The sequence below is a fragment of the Dermacentor variabilis genome, chromosome 2, assembly GCF_050947875.1.
Source record: "Dermacentor variabilis isolate Ectoservices chromosome 2, ASM5094787v1, whole genome shotgun sequence".
In the NCBI taxonomy this organism is placed as follows: Eukaryota; Metazoa; Arthropoda; class Arachnida; order Ixodida; family Ixodidae; genus Dermacentor; species Dermacentor variabilis.
The window spans coordinates 41,178,068-41,196,976 of NC_134569.1; the positions used below are offsets into that span (position 1 = coordinate 41,178,068).

General features: G+C 45.8%; 1 protein-coding gene and 1 long non-coding RNA gene across 2 annotated transcripts in view; both read right to left on the minus strand.

Annotated features, from left to right (window-relative positions):
- Nucleotides 1-1,185: 1,185 nt before the first annotated feature.
- Nucleotides 1,186-6,102, minus strand: LOC142571687 (uncharacterized). Its single transcript, XR_012825921.1, has 3 exons — nt 4,146-6,102; nt 3,438-3,505; nt 1,186-1,406 (listed from the first exon to the last, which is right to left on the minus strand). It is a non-coding gene; the product is annotated as an uncharacterized LOC142571687 (long non-coding RNA).
- A 6,380-nt stretch (nt 6,103-12,482) lies between these two features.
- Nucleotides 12,483-18,909, minus strand: part of Kap-alpha3 (karyopherin alpha3) — a 61,896-nt gene continuing 55,469 nt past the window's right edge. The window contains exon 11 of the mRNA XM_075680222.1: nt 12,483-16,552. Coding sequence (XP_075536337.1) covers nt 16,457-16,552 — 96 coding nt within the window. The 3' untranslated portion in view covers nt 12,483-16,456. The remainder of the gene's footprint in view (nt 16,553-18,909) is intronic.

Below are 18,909 nucleotides of genomic sequence, written 5' to 3' on the forward strand. Positions count from 1 at the left end.
CATGGACAGGCTATTAAAGCCATTTGAGGTCGGGACCGACATAGGCTTGTTCCTAAGCAATTTTGAAAGGACTTGCGAGAAGCTGAACTTCGGTCCGAGTACATGGTCGCCGGTTGCTGTCTATGTTGCCGTGTGAGGCTGCGGAAGTAATAGCCAGACTCAGTGCGCAGGATCCCACGAAACACGCAAGCAGCTATTTGATATCTAAAAGATGTCTTGAACGGCTAATTCGAAAGCCTAGTAGCTGTCTTGATCAAGACATTTTGTAGCCATGGACGTCTAGAAGTACTTCAGTAAGCCCTGCTAACGTTACGCTAAAAGTTGGCTAATGGACAGCTTGACAAGAACTGAAGACTTTTATTAGACATTCCCTCAAATTTTTGCAGCAGCTGTTACAGTGACACGACGTTTGCCCACAGTTACAATTTATTTTGAGGCATGGACATCAGAAAAAAAAAGTTTATATTGTCGGATAAAGTGATGCAGAGGTAGTTTTTCCAGATGTAAACTATGGGAATACTGTAGTACAGCCTCATTGGTCAATTTGTGCTTTTTAATTAGACCAATCAATTGAATGCCACCTTCAGAATTATTTTGCAAATAAAACAAGATCTGTATTGTATGCTGATATAATTCCAATGTTCACTCATTGACCTAAACAAGAACATCTCTGCGTGAAACACGTCATTATTGACAAAACTTCGCCCTGCTGGGTCTCCACCAAATTGAAATAATTTCTAGCAAAGAAAAATTTTGCCAGTGATTTTGCAGTTCAGGCAAAAATTACATCCTGGTTTCCGCTACAGGGGGCACAATAGCCACTGTGCTGCAATGAGTTAAGAAATAAAGGATAGTACACATCTGGAAAAACACTCTGCGAACCACTCTAACTAGCAATATAAATATATTTTTTCTGATGTCCATGCTTCATTTAAAAGTAAATTGTAACTTACTTTCTGGGTGCCTCTTGTAAGGTAACGCCACATGCGTGCACAGCATCACGCAGAAATAATGGCGAGTTCTTCGGCATACCATCCATTAGTGAATTCCTCGTACGTTGCATGTTACAAGAACTGAAAGATAAATCATAATATGCTGTTATTTTTTTCATAATCTGTATGATGAGCTTTTCATGCAAAAAAGGTGATAAACATGATAAAAGCAAGGCATCAACTTCACACCATGTCACATACTCATACTTTATTACCTAATAAATTAGAAAAGATGCAGAAAGTGTAATTAAAAAGAGTGACAAATAGCAGCAAAGGTGATCATGGATAAATCTTGAAGATGATTGCCGCCGCTGCCAGAGTAGGCCAGCCTTCATAGGAGAGCACTGGCTGCCCACAAAAGCTTGCCGTCACAGGCCACACGTGATGGTTCTTGTAGACATAGGAAAGGAATACCTGCACAGAACAGGAAAAAAAGGGCAAGGGAAGAAATGGGAATGTTGAAATTGGAACTTCAATTAGCAATCTGTGCTAAGTAAGAAGTTTGGCTCACAATAAAAATAAATTTAAGCACTCCTTTCTCTTAAACTACGGGTATTTTAAGGTATGTATGCGATGATGTTTAAAATGACTAGTATATTCCTATCATAAGACGCCAACAAACACCGACACCAAGGACAACATAGGGGAAATTACTTGTGCTTAATAAATTAAATAAACGATAAATTAATGGAAATTAAAGTGGATGAAAAAACACCTTGCCACAGGTGGGAACTGAACCCACAACCTTCGCATTTCTCGTGCTATGCTCTACCAATTGAGCGACAGCGGCGTCGTTTTCCCATCCACTTTCTTGGGTATTTGTGTGTCCTAGTAGAACGCTGGGAGTGTTAGCCAGCGCCACAACTCAGAGACCTTGTTCCTGGCATATAGTCATTAAGTTGCATAGCAGAGTCAAAGTCAGCCTTTAATTTATTGTATGGTGTTTTGTGGCTAAAAAGCCACTTATCAACCTGTCAAACAAGTCTGAGAAGCTTCCTGCAAAACATAATCAGTTTAAAACAGTAATTCACTCTGCAGGTTAATGATGTACTAACTTAATTAAAAAGTTAAATAGCGTTTTATATTGTTGAACTAAAAGCAAGTTTGGCATTTTGCGCTGCCTAGCTGTTGCCTTTCTTTCAAACTTAAACATGACGCAGTACAGAGTAAGCAGGTAGCATGCAAAGGAGGACTGGTGATAAAGTAGTGTTCCAAAGCAACACTCCTAGCTGGATCAATCACTTTTGTTGATATATTTTCATGTGACCCTAATTGGCTTCGGGCAATACCTCACTCAAATGATGCAACACCTTGGATGATGCGTCATACAAAGTTGAAAGTATCTCATGATGTGATCAAACGATAACATTGCCCACTGACTTAGAAGTGTTAACATGCTGTTTGCGTGAGAAAGTGCAAAGTGATTCGTATAGGTGGCAAATTCATCAGTGTATCTATAGCCTCAGGTAATTCTGAGCATCTATGCTGACTTGCAACTGAGAAGCCACTGCACACAAAAAGGTGTATTCAAGTAATGGTCCATGCAGAATAATTGCCCACCTTATATAAAGGCAAATGTGGCAGGCTAATGGGCCAGAGCAAATAGATTGATAAATTCTGATAACACCTCCAATGATACTATTGAAATAGGTGATAAAAAACAGCACAGGTAAAATTGCAGTTATGACAAAATTTTAATAGCACCTCTGCAAACTGCTGGAACCCTCAGCATCATGCCTGTTCTACACGCACATATGTTGCAGCGCAATCTATATCTCAGACGCAGGCGCCTCCACAGATCACTTTGTGATCTCCTCACAATAAGGTTAAAAAACAGTCTGGCACAAGCTACTTGATGCGATTCATTTTGCAAGCGCCAGGCAAGTGCTGATGGTGGTAGAGCGAAATTGAAGTTTGTCCTTGTATGGAAGCCTTGGCCCATGTTTTATCAATTCTAGCGGCAAAGCACACGTTTTACAGCACACGTAAATCTTAAATTAGACTGCTTGCTGATGCTGTACAGTAAGTTCCTGTAAAGAAACTAAATCACACAGAAAACATTTAGAATACCAAACTAATCAAATACTGGCTTGAATACATTTGTGCATTAGGGAAGCAAGGTGTAATGTACACTGTTGTAGAAAATTTTTACTCATGTATGGAATACTTCTATGACACAGCAGAGTTAATTTGTGAGTTCTTGCATAGCAATGACCACCTACAAGTAAATTTTGTAAGGCTTAGGGAAACTAATTATTAGTAGAACTGTGTATGTACACTGGCACTGAGAAATTGGTTATAATAGTGGCAGCTTATAATGGACCAGCGCAAAAAAATGGCCGTTTGTGAGCCACCAACTAGGTATTTTACCACGAAGCGCTCCCTGGCCTTAACCCATATAAAAAGCACTGGGAGGACCAGAGAGGGTACAGTACATTGGCTTACAGTGATCATGATGAGGTCCCGTCATCCAGCTAGCGCCAAGGTACAGTACAAGAAGGATGTCCAGCCGTCTATAGAGTGAAAGGGACAAAATAAGATAGCATCAAGTCAGTTGAACGGCAGATTTGCAATTACAAATAAGGTGACCCAGTCACAGTCATTCATTAATAAATGCCGAGCTGTCGTGATTTCACTCCCAGACGAAGCACCTACTAGGTTAAAGGTTTTGCTGCTTATTTAGAACAAAACACAAGTGAAATTTGTACATCAGCAGACGATTTAATTTGGAATTGTATAGATTAAGTAAACGCTGCAGTTATATTTTTTTGTTTTGCTATAATATGGGAACGCTACAAACTGCATAGTCACTGACACGCGCGCGCGCACACGTAAGAACAAAAGGACACAAAATAGGGCGAGTTCAGTCTGGTTCAGCATTACAGCCAGCGCGTCGTCATCGAATGTACTCCTTTCGGTTGCTCGTGTTACGTTAACCAGAAAGACCAACAAGCAGGGCAAAGTTCTGACTGTTGTTGCGGAAGTCGTGGAGCGCGGTAGTGCTGAACGGCTGAACACAAGCAGAACCCTCGTATAAAAGTAATGACGAAAACTCGCAGGGCAGAAGAGCCCATATATCAAGAATTGTCGCGGGTAACACCTAAATATGTTCATATTGTTGACGAAAAACGAAGCGCAATGTATTTCACTTACCGGAAAAAGTGTTATCCGAACGTGCGACGTACAAAGACACGAAGGCGGCGAACGCAGATCCCGCCATTGTGGTAGTAAGCCGTCGGCGAAAACACGCAATACAGCCGATGTCACGAAGCACTGATGCAAAACACACGGCACACAGCATCAGCACAGCTAAATGACTCCAGTTAATATTCAGTATAAATGTACAGAACGGCTTAGAATGACGCACAACAGGATAACGAACCCACGACCGAGACATAGCAGGCGGCAGTGGCCGTTTTTTCAAACTTCTTGCCACCCAGTGTTTCCAGCACGGAATGAGATGTCTGACAAATTTGGATCGTGCCGCCGAAGTGATCGCAGCGCGGTGGCTCTGTGACACCGCGCTGTGCAACACCGGCGTTTCGCTCCTGCTGCTCTAAATACCTGCTGCGCAAGCATAGAATGGTTTCCAGGCGTCGTGTACGCGCCCTGTATGGAAAACAATAACACGCCTTTGATTGTTGAAGTTCTGGTGTGAAATTATTTAATATTAAAGCCAATTAACTTATGTTGCTTCCAACGAGTTCGATTTGTCTGTGGCGTCTTTTATTCGCTAACGTCGACGGCCGACGGTAACCGCACATTTAACACGTCGTTTGGCATTTTATGCACTTTTAGACAAAAAGATCTAGAAAAGTTCTTGAGTTAGACATTCTGAATGCGTTTACCAAAACAGACTCTAGTGACACTAGTAGTGGGTTTTACCGCAGATAGAATATATACTAGCATATTCCAAGTGCTGAGATTATGTTTAGAAGAAATTCTATTTTCAGTCTTATCATAGACCAAGACGTCTATAACCGTTTGTAGCCGTTTCAAGAAGTTTTTAAGAGGTTCTGTGTTTCGTGGGATGCATATGATTATGCAAAGGTTAAGGCTAGTCTTTTGAAAAAGTACCGCCTTGCAGCCGAAATTTTTCGGCAGAGGCTTAGAAGCACAGGCAAGAAGGATAGCGAGTGATATCCGGAGTTTGCATATGGCTTAAAGTCAAACCTAGTCGAGTGGCTGAAAAGCGCGGAAGCGTACGAGAGCAGAGACATGATTGTTGAATGCATGTGTCTAGAGCCCTTTTACAAAAGCATCCCTCAATCTGTGAAGCAGTGGGTGCAAAACAGAGGAAATGTAATCACTGTGGAAAGGGCGGCTGAATTTGCGGAAGAGGACGCAACGCGTAGAAAGCTGAACGCCAAGGACGGAAATTGCGACGGTCGAAATGGACCGCGGAAACCATTTCCGTTCAAAAAGGGTTCGCAGACTAGGCGACCGGAGCCTGTAGACGTGGAGGGAAATCCCTCTGTAAAGAGCGAGGACAAATCAAACGAGGAAACCGTACAAACAGAGCAGAAAAGGAAGTTCGAATCTTTCAGACCAGTCCGATGCTATAAGTGCCACAAACTGGGGCATATCGCAGTAAACTGCGGGAAGCCTAGCGTAGTTTTCTCCTACGTGGAAGAAAAAGGCGAGAATATGGAACTTTTAAGCCCATGTCGTCACGACCTGCAAGTTAATGGTAAACTATGCCGGGTGCTGCGAGACAGTACCACCACTATGGACATTGTCCATCCGTCTTACGTGACTGTAGATGACTTCACGGGAGAAGTAGTATGGATCAAACAGGTTGTAGAACAAAGCGTACGTCTCATCATCATCAGCAGCAGCAGCAGCCTGGTTACGCCCCCTGCAGGGCAAAGGCCTCTCCCATACTTCTCCAACAACCCCGGTCATGTACAAATTGTGGCCATGTCGTCCCTGCAAACTTCTTAATCTCATCCGCCCACCTAACTTTCTGCCGCCCCTTGCTACGCTTCCCTTCCCTTGGAATTCAGTCCGTAACTCTTAATGACCACCAGTTATCTTCCCTCCTCATTACGTGTCCTGCCCATGCCCATTTCTTTTTCTTGATTTCAACTAAGATGTCATTAACTCGCGTTTGTTCCCTCACCCAGTCTGCTCTTTTCTTATCCCTTAACGTTACACCCATCATTCTTCTTTCCATAGCTCGTTGCGTCGTCCGCAATTTGAGTAGAACCCTTTTCGTAAGCCTCCAGGTTTCTGCCCCGTAGGTGAGTACTGGTAAGACACAGCTATTATACATTTTTCTCTTGAGGGATAATGGCAACCTGCTGTTCATGGTCTGAGAATGCCTGCCAAACGCACCCCAGCCCATTCTTATTCTTCTGGTTATTTCAGTCTCATGATCCGGATCCGCCGTCACTACCTGCCCTAAGTACATGTATTCCCTTACCACTTCCAGTTCCTCGCTACCTATGGTAAATTGCTGTTCTCTTCCGAGACTGTTAAACATTACTTTAGTTTTCTGCAGCTTAATTTTTAGACCCACTCTTCTGATTTGCCTCTCCAGGTCAGTCAGTATGCATCACAATTGGTCCCCTGAGTTACTAAGCAAGGTAATATCATCAGCGAATCGCAAGTTACTAAGGTATTCCCCGTTAACTTTTATCCCCAATTCTTCCCAATCCAGGTCTCTGAATACCTCCTGTAAACACGCTGTGAATAGCATTGGAGAGATCGTACCTCCCTGCCTGACGCCTTTCTTTATTGGAATTTTGTTGCTTTGCTTATGGAGGACAATGGTGGCTGTGGAGCCGCTATAGATATCATTCAGAATTTTTACATATGGCTCATCTACACCCTGATTCCGTAATTCCTCCATGACTGCTGACGTTTCGACAGAATCAAACGCTTTCTCGTAATCAATGAAAGCTATATATAAGGGTTGGTTATATTCCGCACATTTCTCTATCACCTGATTGACAGTGTGAATATGGTCTATTGTAGAGTAGCCTTTACGGAATCCTGCCTGGTCCTTTGGTTGACGGAAGTCTAAGGTGTTCCTGATTCTATTTGCGATTACCTTAGTAAAGAGTTTGTAGGCAACTGACAGTAAGCTGATCGCTCTATAATTTTTCAAGTCTTTGGCGTCCCCTTTCTTATGGATTAGAATTATGTTAGTGTTCTTCCAAGAGTCCGGTACGCTCGAGGTCATGAGGCATTGCGTATACAGAGTGGCCAGTTTCTCTAGAATAATCTGCCTACCATCCTTCAACAAATCTGCTGTTACCTGATCCTCCCCAGCTGCCTTCCCCCTTTGCATAGCTCCCAAGGTTTTCTTTACTTCTTCCGGCGTTACCTGTGAGTTTTCGAATTCCTCTAGGCTATTCTCTCTTCCATTATCGTCGTGGGTGTCACTGGTACTGTATAAATCTCTATAGAACTCCTCAGCCACTTGAACTATCTCATCCACATTAGTAATGATATTGCCGGCTTTGTCTCTTAATGCATACATCTGATTCTTGCCAATTCCTAGTTTCTTCACTGCTTTTAGGCTTCCTCCGTTCCTGGGAGCATGTTCAATTCTATCCATATTATACTTCCTTATGTCGGCTGTCTTACGCTTGTTGATTAACTTCGAAAGTTCTGCCAGTTCTATTCTAGCTGTAGGGTTAGAGGCTTTCATACATTGGCGTTTCTTGATCACAGCTTTCGTTTCCTGCGATAGTTTACTGGTATCCTGCCTAACGGAGTTACCACCGACTTCCATTGCACACTGATGCCCACAATGATGCCCCAATGATGCCCACAAGATTGTCGTTCATTGCTTCAACACTAAGGTCCTCTTCCTGAGTTAAAGCCGAATACCTGTTCTGTAGCTTGATCTGGACCTCCTCTATTTTCCCTCTTACCGCTAACTCATTGATCGGCTTCTTATGTGCCAGTTTCTTCCGTTCCCTCCTCAGGCCTAGGTTAATTCGAGTTCTTACCATCCTATGGTCACTGCAGCGCACCTTGCTGAGCACGTCCACATCTTGTATGATACCAGGGTTAGCGCAGAATATTATGTCTATTTCATTTCTATTCTCGTCGTTCGAGCTCCTCCACGTCCACTTTCGGCTATCCCGCTTGCGGAAGAAGGTATTCATTATCCGCATATTATTCTGTTCCGCAAACTCTACTAACAACTCTCCCCTGCTATTCCTAGTGCCTATGCCATGTTCCCCCACTGCCTTGTCTCCAGCCTGCTTCTTGCCTACCTTGGCATTAAAGTAACCCATTAGTATAGTGTATTTTGTTTTCACTCTACCCATCGCCGATTCCACGTCTTCATAGAAGCTTTCGACTTCCTGGTCATCATGACTGGATGTAGGGGCGTAGACCTGTAAAACCTTCGTTTTGTACCTCTTATTAAGTTTCACAACAAGACCTGCCACCCTCTCGTTAATGCTATAAAATTCCTGTATGTTACCAGCTATATCCAGCGAACGACTCTGGCACCAACGGCAGCCTCACCGCGGCTGATCGCTCGGCGGCGCCGATATCGTCGCCAGGCCTTCTCCACTTCAAAGCTAAAGCTGACGGCGCTTCAGAATGGATCACCGACGCTTAGAAGCCGCAATATTTTCTTACTGATGTTGTCTCTCTTCGTAATAATAATACATAAAGAAGAAAATGTGCTAATATTAGCGGCGCTGCCGCCGGCTGCGACGGGAGCACAGCCGATCCGGTCGTCTGCTGTCGGTAGCCGCGTACTGCGGCCGAGCTCGACAAGTACCTCGTTCGTGTTTCACGTTTGATAGTGGATATCGTGTTTCATAAAATTTTAAATTTGAGCATCACTTTACCAGGCGGAAATTATTTTGCTTGAAGCAGAAGCAGAATCTGTTTGCGAAGCCGGTGGCGGAGACGCGCATCTTCGCGGTCGCCGATTGGCCCGTCGTTCGTGCGGCGGGCGGTGCTCCGGCCGAACTGCCGTCTACTTTGGACACTTCTCGCGCGGCAAAAGTTCTACGGCACCGGAGACCGGTTCGCCGTTACGGCATGTTTGCCGCTGCGATCCTTTGGGACCTTTCTCGGCCATTATAATCTTGCGCACAAAATGTGCGAGTAGCCGCTGCTCAAGCCACCAATATTGAGGACGCGTCCTGTAGCAGCTGGGATAGAGGCGAAATGCAAGAGGTCCGTGGTGAGATTCCTCGTTGGTGTTCCGCAATTCTCCTCGTACGGGCGCGGTATGTTGCAGCAGTCGCGGCGCTGCTTTTTCGTTGCGGGGTTCTTTGGTAATCGCGACTATATATATATATATATATATATATATATATATATATATATATATATATATATATATATTGACAAGTACTGCTCCAGGAGGGCACATGTAACAGAGGCCTCTGGAGATCACTGACATCACAAATGTTCCCGTTGCCGCTTTGGTGCCCTGGAGGCGCCGTCAATAATATAAAATAATGACACGTTGTTACAACTAGCAAAGAAAATTTAATAAATACAATCACGCGGAGGCGCCAACGTCTGGCGCAGCGCTACCGCGCCCGCGCGAGAATTGCGAAACGCCAACGAGGAATTTATCGGCACACGTACAACTACGATCAAAGTGCACGTTAAACATCCCCAGGCGGCCTAAATAAGGTTATCCGAAGCCATCCACTACGACCTCCCTCATAGCTTTAGTCGCTTCGGGACGTTAAAAACGTTAATCACCACAAACGAAATGAATACATGCGGGCGTAGATTCGAAGCTAAAAACGACTGCATCCGTAAGTCATAGTCAGCCTTGCGAAAGCGTCAATGTGTTAACTTCTGGTGGAGCTCAAAACATAACATGAAGTCGCTTTTATGTCACAGGCCAGCTGCAGATGCGTACACTTTCGCCGCAAGACGAAACTACATGTAGCAAAGAGAGCACATTCGAGAAAAGTAAACTTAAACGCGCTAAAAGCACGCACAGCATAAGCACGTACACTATTTCGAAGCGGCAGGAGTGAACAAGGCTCAAAAGAAGAGGTTGTGAGGAACCGTGGCACTTCATAAAGTCGTGCGTTTTTTGCCACTTCCTCGAAGTCAGCCCGCCCGATCCTATGTGTCCACACTTCTGTGTGCGCTGCGCTCGCCGGATGGTAAAGAGGCCTTTTGCCGTCGCTGTGTCGGTTGCGGCAACCGAAGGCGCAGCAGCACGACATCACAACTAAGTTCTCGTCCCGAACACACTCGATTTGTTCCGCTAACGCACTCGGTCAGTCCGTTTGCGTGTACTTTCGTCGCACAGGGCCAAAAATGGCGGTCGGAGCGCACCGGAAAGAACAAATATACAAAAGCGCGGCGCCTGCTTCCAAGTGACACAGATTGCCCAATAGGGAAGCTGAGGTGCCTGGGGCAACAGGAGTGAAGGAGGAAACGTCGGGGAGAGCGGGGTAAAGATCCAAGAATGTCGCTACTTTTGAAAAATTGAGAGGTTTTATAGGACGGACGGATGAGTCGGCTAGCCACACACAGCTTCGCTGTAAAAACTGATTTCATTTTCTGCGTACGCAGACCCCCGACTCGACGATCAGCTGGCGTATTAACGCGACAGCGTTATGGAGCTCGTGTCGCAGAAAAGCCGGTGTCGTCGGAGTCGTTGGCCGTGAGCGAAAAAGTGGCGGAAGGCAACTCATAATAAAAAGAACTTGCAAGATGGGCTGGGTGAGAATCGAACCAGGATTTGAGGAGTGAGACGGAGACGCTACCACTCAGCCACGAGTTCGATGGTTCAAAGCGGTACAAAAGCGCCTCTAGTGAATGCGGTGTTGCTTTAGAAACGTGCCGTAGAAAGTTATACTGCGGTGTATATCGGTAATTATGAGCATGTAAATTACAGAAGTCGCAGTTAAACGAGTAGCGAAGTACGTTTCCGCTACATTTCCGAGTTTGGCGCATACGCAGGGCCATCTTGCGGCAAACACAGAAGGCCCTCTCCTCGCAATGTACGGCGCTGCCCCGACAGGTGACGCGCCACTCGCCCGCGTCTCCCCTTTGTCTCCTTTGAGAGCATTGGGACCGTGCGGGGACCGGTGCGAGGATGCCCCAATACCTTTGTGTTCAATAAGTTTTCTCGCTCTCCCCCTTCGAATTTCCAGCGTGCGTCACTCGAACCCTCGTGTTTAGGCGACGCGGCTCCTTTCCGCTCACAGCGCTATTCCTAGGTGCAGCGTCCGATGCGGGACGCCTCTGACGTGATCGCTGCGTCTGGTGGGAAGGCGCCCCTGCGATGGGTGCCATGCTGCTGGCGAGGAGTCATGCGTCTGCGTGGTGCTTGCTCCCAAGCTAGACAGAGGACGATCCTATCGAGGCGTCAGCCCCATGATCGTGTCCGCCTTCAAGGCGCGTCGCGGCCCGGCTGTCCGTGCCGATCACGTTTGGCTCGCGTAGATCATTCCTCCCTCCGAGACATAAGAGTTCTTTGGTTCGTTCCGCTTGCTCAGGCGCACGTTTCATTGTGACTCAAGAGCATGCCGAGCAGAAAGGGGCGGTGCGAACGGGGTGCGATAACGCTATCGCGTTCTACTCTTGAAGGCGAAGCTTAAGCGTCCTTCAAGTTTTTTTGGTTGTACGCTGATGAGCAAAAATCTCGGGCATTCGACGGGTTGGGGTTATTATGGTGGCTTCCCGTCCCAAGTCTGCTCGGTTCACAATCCGTCGGGCTAGCGAATCGATCCGAGCCAACGTGCGCGAGCCTGGCGCCGTTTCTCTACTACAGACGCTGCTGGCTTTTTCACTCAATAGCGGCGTTTACATAAATACAACAGAAGCGTATCAACTTTCAACCGTATCGCATCTCATTTTAACGAGGTAATTCGCTAGGAAGGCGTATCACATCCAATAGGCCAAACAAGGGTAGTTTGAGATGGACAATGCGCATTTCAGCGGCGCATGTAAACAGAAGCGTATCGCATCAGGAATTATGGGAAAGCACTCGCTGCGGGATTACAACAGGCCAACCAACCAGCGGCGTGGCCGTATGGCAGCGGAAGCATGTTTACCGGAAGTACGGGGCTCATTTCGAAATGTGACCCCAGATGGCGCTAGCTTGCCAGCCAGTGATTCCAACGGAAGTGCACCAGCGGAATGCTATAAGGCGAGATAATACGATACGCTTCTACCGTATTCATGTAAACGCGGCGAATGGGCCATAAGACACTTTCGTATCAAAACTGAGCGTGCAGTACGAGGGACCCCTCCAGAGATGAACCCTGCGGAGGCTTGCCCCCGTATTCAGAAATGCATCTTAACTTGAAGTCCACGCTTGCCTTGATTTAAATGATGCCTGTCGTGAACGCACCAAAGGAACCTCAACGAGCGTATTGGGTGCGTTTGCACCAGGCGTTATTTATATCAAGTCAAGTATGGACTTGGAAGATGCATATATGAATACGGGGTTAGACACAAATTTGAGATCGCTTTACTACTATCCCACAGTCCTTACAGTGACACAGAACAAGTACACTTGCGCAAGATTCATTACCAGGGTCATACTTTTTTTTTATTTGCCATGGCACCTCGGTTTACAAGGGGCATTTCAATCACCCTTTAAATTGTGTGCCGATTGAAATAGCATGTCCTATACAGTATAAAAAAATTTTCAATTTCAAGTTACTCTTTGTAAACCTAAAGGTAGCCTGCAAGGAGCTTTAAAGGAGAAACATCTTTGCAAGGAAAACAAATTTCGATTCCCACCAAAAAGAAATTTACAGGTAGTATTTGCTTTGCAGTGTATGTACAATGGTCCTCCTTGGAGACATTTGTTTTCCTTACAAAGGTGCACCACGACATCTAAAGAGCATCAAGACGCCAAAACGAAAAACAAAAACAAAGAAATATATATATATATGCACTGCACACAGTCCAGAAACGCACAGGGCACACCAGCTTGACAGGAAGGTAACATCAAAATAACAAGCACTCGGCTTTCTTTGCCCTAGGCTGTAGACGCAGGACCCTCTGGCGGAGAAAAATAATTTAAGGCATAAAGCCAACGACAGATTAATTAGTTACTAACTGTCAGCTGCTGTCCACCCAACATAGACAATGGGTGCTCAAAAGAGGAATTTATCACACCTTGGTGAACTTGATTCGAGAGCTGAGCAAGCCAACGTCCTGCATGCACCATGCGAGTGGTCACTGATGATTCAATTTGAATAAGGCCTATCAAGGAGGAGTCTGTTGAGCTCATTTCACAAGATATCTGCAGTGGCTGACAGTTTGGCTCAGCAAAAACTATATGCAGGCATCAAACACGCCCTTAACAAGCTGTCACCGGCTTTGAGAAAAAACAGCAGCCGCTAGTAACAAGAGTTTAGCAGCACACACATGCACATAGTCCTTCAAGTTCACCAAGCTGTGCCAAACAATGCACGAACACACAACCATGCACACACACATACAGCACCCCTGAGACAATGCTCACAGGGGGGGGGGGCAACAGTGAGGATGAAACCACAGCAGGTTACACTAGTCTCGTAGTGCACTGTACGTTGCATGCCCACCAGAGCCCACTACATGAGGCCCAGAGAGGCGGAGGAGGAATGCTACCAAAGAACAACACTAAGGATTGCCAGGCTCCACCTCCCCACAACTGCACCCTGGTATAACGATCCTTCAAGGCGAGAGAGAAACTTTTCTTCTTCAGACAGTGTATATCACAAGGTGGCGTTTCAATCCACTTGAATATGGACGTTTGGGAAGCTTTAACACAGCAATCCACAAGAGACGGGTCTCGTACTTCCTGCAATTACACGTTTCTGCGCAGACTGGATAACACTCCTTCCAGAGAAAATAAATGGGTCATTTGAGCAACTTCAAATTCAGCACCTAGTGCACACTGCAAGTTCACAAAACGGTGCCTAGAGAACTTTACTGGCACTAAGAGAGAGAGAGAGAAAAGAAAAATAGATCCAGATAACTTTTTTTTACCTATACTTTGACGATATGATCAGCACATTCTTGTATGTTCTTTGCCGGAAATAGAACACAGACAATTCGGGACACTGGCCACCTTGAGACTGGTGTAGCTGTGCCAACGAACCGAATGGGCATACCGTTGATCCTAAAACAATGGCTGCGTGTCATGACCATACTTCTTGGAGGGCTCGTGAATAAAGCTAGATGCAACAAGAAATGTACGTACAGCCAGACCTACAATTTGTGAAACCACGCAGATATTGCATATTCACGAAGGAGGCCTAAACACCCGTGGACAAAACAGGCAGTAAGAAATTCGTTCCCAAATATTTGTGAAACCACGCAGCTATTGCATATTCACGAAAGAGGCCTAAACACACAAGGACAAAACAGGCAGTAAAAAATTCAGTCCCAAATATAATACTAGCTTTAAACTGGCCATCAAAACTTCTCACAGTGCTCGAAACAATAAAGGAGCGATAACCTTTAATCGCCCAGGTCACAACACACACGAGGGGGAAAAAATGTCAAGGAAAAGCCTCTGGGTTTTCAGCAAGCTCAAAACAGAGCATCGCTGCGAAAGCAGCCACTGGGTCAAAGAATTGTACATTAGCTCTGCTCGTCTTGTAAAATATCTTGACGAAGGTCCTCCCGAATTGTGACACAACCATCATGTGTGTCCTCACATGGTTTTACAATTTGTTAAGCATACTTGTGTACAAATCCTACATTATAAACACCTAATGTTTTGCTCATGGCATAAAAAGGAAAAGGGGTGTCAGTTCGAGCAAAACAGACTCATGTACAATCAAAGGTTGCGGCCAAGATTGCCTCAACGCAATCAAGCCGAGAATTAAAACAAACCAGAAAGACCCTGCTCTTTCTGGCTGCATTACTGCCACGAATGAGTGCTGTAATGCAGGACCACAGTAAATATTTACATGGGAAAAGTACATGCCCCAGCAAGTTGACTGAAGGCATCCCTCAATCCTGGACTTGTACCCTTTTTCCCTACTGTTTTGGGAGCTGCTCACAAAACCCAGATGCTCTCAGTATAACTGCCACTGGGAACACAAAATGGATCAAAGCAGCCACAGCTGGGTGCTTCAGAAAAACTAGAAAACAGCACAGAAGCAAGCAGCAGCAGTCCCTTAGCTCCAACTCCACATGTTCACAGATTGGCACTTCATGCTCGTTGGCTGTGTCCGGCAATTCTCACCGTTGCCACAGTGCCACAACAGCAGCGCTGCCTTTTCTTCTTCTGTTGGCCACAAATTTTGTGCTCTTCTTTTTTTCTTCTCTTGCGTCCAGCTTCAAGGGCACATCAGGAAGCTTCCCGAACTTAAGGCACCTGGATGAACAACTGATCTTCAGCGATGCTGTTTTTTATTTCTTTTGCAGCTTTTGCTATTGTGCTCAATTCGTCCAGAGGTCCCGCTCTCTCTGGAGAAAGTGCTTTGTCACTGCACAGCAGCCTTTGATCGCTTTGTTGAACAATGTATATCTCAGAAAATTCAGCTTTAGCTACAATCATTTGCTTCTTTGCAAGCCTGCTTTCACACAACTTAGCTTGGGTTACCCAAAGTGTGGATAGGCGGTAATTACAGACATATAATTACACACTAGCTTCTCTCTCCTCCCATCTGGAAGATTCTGAGGTATTACACCTGACAGCAAACCACAATTCCTAAAAGCAATAAAAAGCAAAACTTGCACAAAAGAGTGTCAAAATACTTCTGCCTTCACGCACAACACCATGTGCACGACCTACTTTCTTTAGTCTTTTTTTTTCCCCTACCTTTGCTCATGTTTGCCAAGATCCCGCTGGCATGACGCAGAGGTTGGGTACATAATATGACAAAGCACCTATGCTGAGGACAGGACACCTGGCACAGCCACACATGCCTATTAAGAACATGCAAAAACAGAAGAAAAAAAACAGAAGCAAAGAGCGCAATTCCTCAGTGCTTGGTCCATTTCTCTCCAAGATAGCACCAGGCATGGGTGACAGGTGGAAAAGCAAGTAACAAAAAGAGAGAGAAACAGAAAGTAGCAACCTCTTTTGAAGGAATACGGTAAGAATAACCACGGACAAGGGCAGAGGAGAGATTGAAGGAAGGGAAGAACAATGTGAATAGCTACGACCACCTCTCTACAGTCTAGCTTGACAGGAAGAGTCTTCACAAGGGGGACTGGACAATGATAGTAACCGATGGCAAAAAATGCTGAGTAGGAGAGGGCAAAGCGCCCTTGGCGACGGTTGGTGGTGGCCCCACCGCAAGAGGCAAGTGTCGAACATGCAGAAGCACTAGCGGGGGCGTGCCACTGCCGACTTGCGCCACCTCCAACACAGAAGACGGGTGTCTGAGTTGCCTCGCTCACTCTCCTGCACACCAGTTGCACGCACTGCCACTCGTCTGTTGTTGCCAGCCGCGCTTGCTAGAGGTGCGGCGTCTCCCCTCCCCTCTTGTCCCGGTGGCAGCCATTCTCCCCGCCCTGCCCGTGGTAGTCACGGGAGGCTCGGAGCATGGCCATCAGAACTTGAAGCCATCCGTAGGGATGGAAGCATTGGGATCAAACTGGTAACCCTGGTCAGAGGATTGTGGCATCAAGGAGGGATCCTCGTCCACCTGCAACCAGAGGACACACCAGTCAGCAAGAGTAGAATGGGCAGGAGGCACAGCCATCCCATTTCAAACACTAATGCGCCATGCTTGTGCCAATTCTTTGATTGGCTGCTTTTGCTTTCAGAAAGTGTGAATCACATTCGGTAAACAGAAATGCAAGGACTCCAAACTGCTGTAGCAAATGACTGCATTAGACCTATTCAGTACGGGCTTTTTTGTCTGATCAGTGGCAGTTGTGTTTGCAGACCCAGAAAACGTCCAAGGACTTTTCTTTTGCAACTGGCATGGTAAAAAAAAAAAAAATTGTTACAGGGACAATACATTCTGTCCACACTGACAGGAGATGTATCTGTGTTTCAGTACAAGAAAATGCAACATGCTTCAAATTTAGTAAGCTGTACTATACTCACGAAATGAAATGCATCAATTTAGGTCTAGCTAACATGCACACTTTTGTTTCTGCCGTTTTGAGCTTGTGTTACATCGGCGTAATTTTGGCTCCTACGCTTAGATAATACTTCTTACCACCTTAAATGACCAGATGCACAGCAACCTGACATCGCACTCTGAAGTAATTGTGCTTGTTTGGTTGTTTTTTTATTTCTTTTTTTATTTTCTGTCATGTTTCATTTCATGATCAATGTACATAATTGCTGAATTTTACAATTTTACAGTAAAATGCCGAATTTTCAGCACTCGTTCAGGATTGTTTTATTGACACAAATATTTCACAATTTCTCATTTGCATATAACTTGGGGCAAAACAACTTAGAAAAGACAAATACTGTCGCCGAGTGATTTATTATGGCCCAATGTTTCCGCCGGCAATGTAATCCGCTGGCTTTTATCCAGTACAGTGCAATTGAAATCATCACCTGCCATCACTCACTAGCCGCCGTATAACATATCATCGCTATTTCAGTGTGTTGCGGCTGCTCATTCAGTGCAACACCGACATGTTTTCGACGCCATGGCCTCTGTTCTTCACCCGCCTCCACCAAATGTGTAGAAGCATGGAAAATATTCGACCATGACGCTGGACAAGAAGGACGCCATCACCAGGCTTATCAAGCAAGAATGGACCCAAGTCGACGTCGTGAAGGAGTTTAATATCTTCAAAACAGACCTTGTCTGATTATGTCACAAAGATCTTGTCTGCAGTCGACCAGCCACACTACAACACTACAAAAAATGACTGGAAAGGAGAAGATCCAAAGCTTGAAGAGGACCTGCAGCTGTGGTTGAAAGGAGTCCTAGCAAAGAACCTCCCCGTTTCGGGCAACATACTCGAGCAGAAAGCAGAGATGCTCGCTTTAAAAATGGGCATTCAGGACTTCAAGTTCACCAATGGGTGGATCTGTGGGTTTAAAAAGAGACACGGATCTCTTTCAAGAAAGTTTGAGGGGAGAGCGGTGATGGGTTACCGGACGAGTAAGTTGAAGGCTCTGCTACAAGAGTATGCTCCTGTGGACATTTTTAATTGTGACAAAGCAGGCCTATTCTTCAAAATGCTGCTCTACAGTTCACTTTACTAATGAGGCCTGTGCTGACAGGAAGCATAGTAAAGAGAGTGTAACTGTCATGGTCAGGGTAAATGCGGTTGGCACCAAGAAGCTGCCCCTTCTAGTGATAGGGAAGGCGAAAAACCCTAATTGCTTTAGGGGTGTGAAGAACCTGCCTGTGTGGTACAGCAGCAATACAAAGGCCTGGATTACACAAAGCTTGTTCGAAGATTACATCCGCCATCTGGATCAGATTTTTGAGCGCCAGAAGAGGCAAGTGGTAATAGTTGTAGACAACTGTAGGGCGCACGGTGCCGTAAGCAACCTGCAAGCTATTTGTCTTGAATTCTTGCTGCCGAATACAATGAGTGTGCTCCAGCCGATGGACCAAGGGGTCATTAATACCTCAAGGTGCACTACCGCGCCCGTTTACTTGGCCACACATTCATGTGCTTTGACAATGGGAAGACGCACTCCGTTAACCTGTTCTCGGCACTCGGCATGCTGGCGGATGCCTGGAAGGCTGTTCAGCTTTCAACGATGGCAAATTGTTTTAGGAATGCTGGGTTTAGTGGCCCTGGAGAGCCCGTGACCGAAGAGGCAAACGGCACCACTGAAGACATCGATACCGGCGAGCAGCTGATTGCCGACTTGCGCAGCAGTAGGATGGACCTTCCCGCTGCTGTTACTTTTCACGACTTTGCCGCGATCGACAACAACATAGAGTTGTGCGTGGAGCTTACGGACAACGAGATTAAGCGCCAGGTGACCGCAACGCCGCAAAGCAACTCGGACTCCAACGACGATACCTCTGGCTGCCCACAACCATCAATGCAAGACGTTGTCAACAGTCTAATA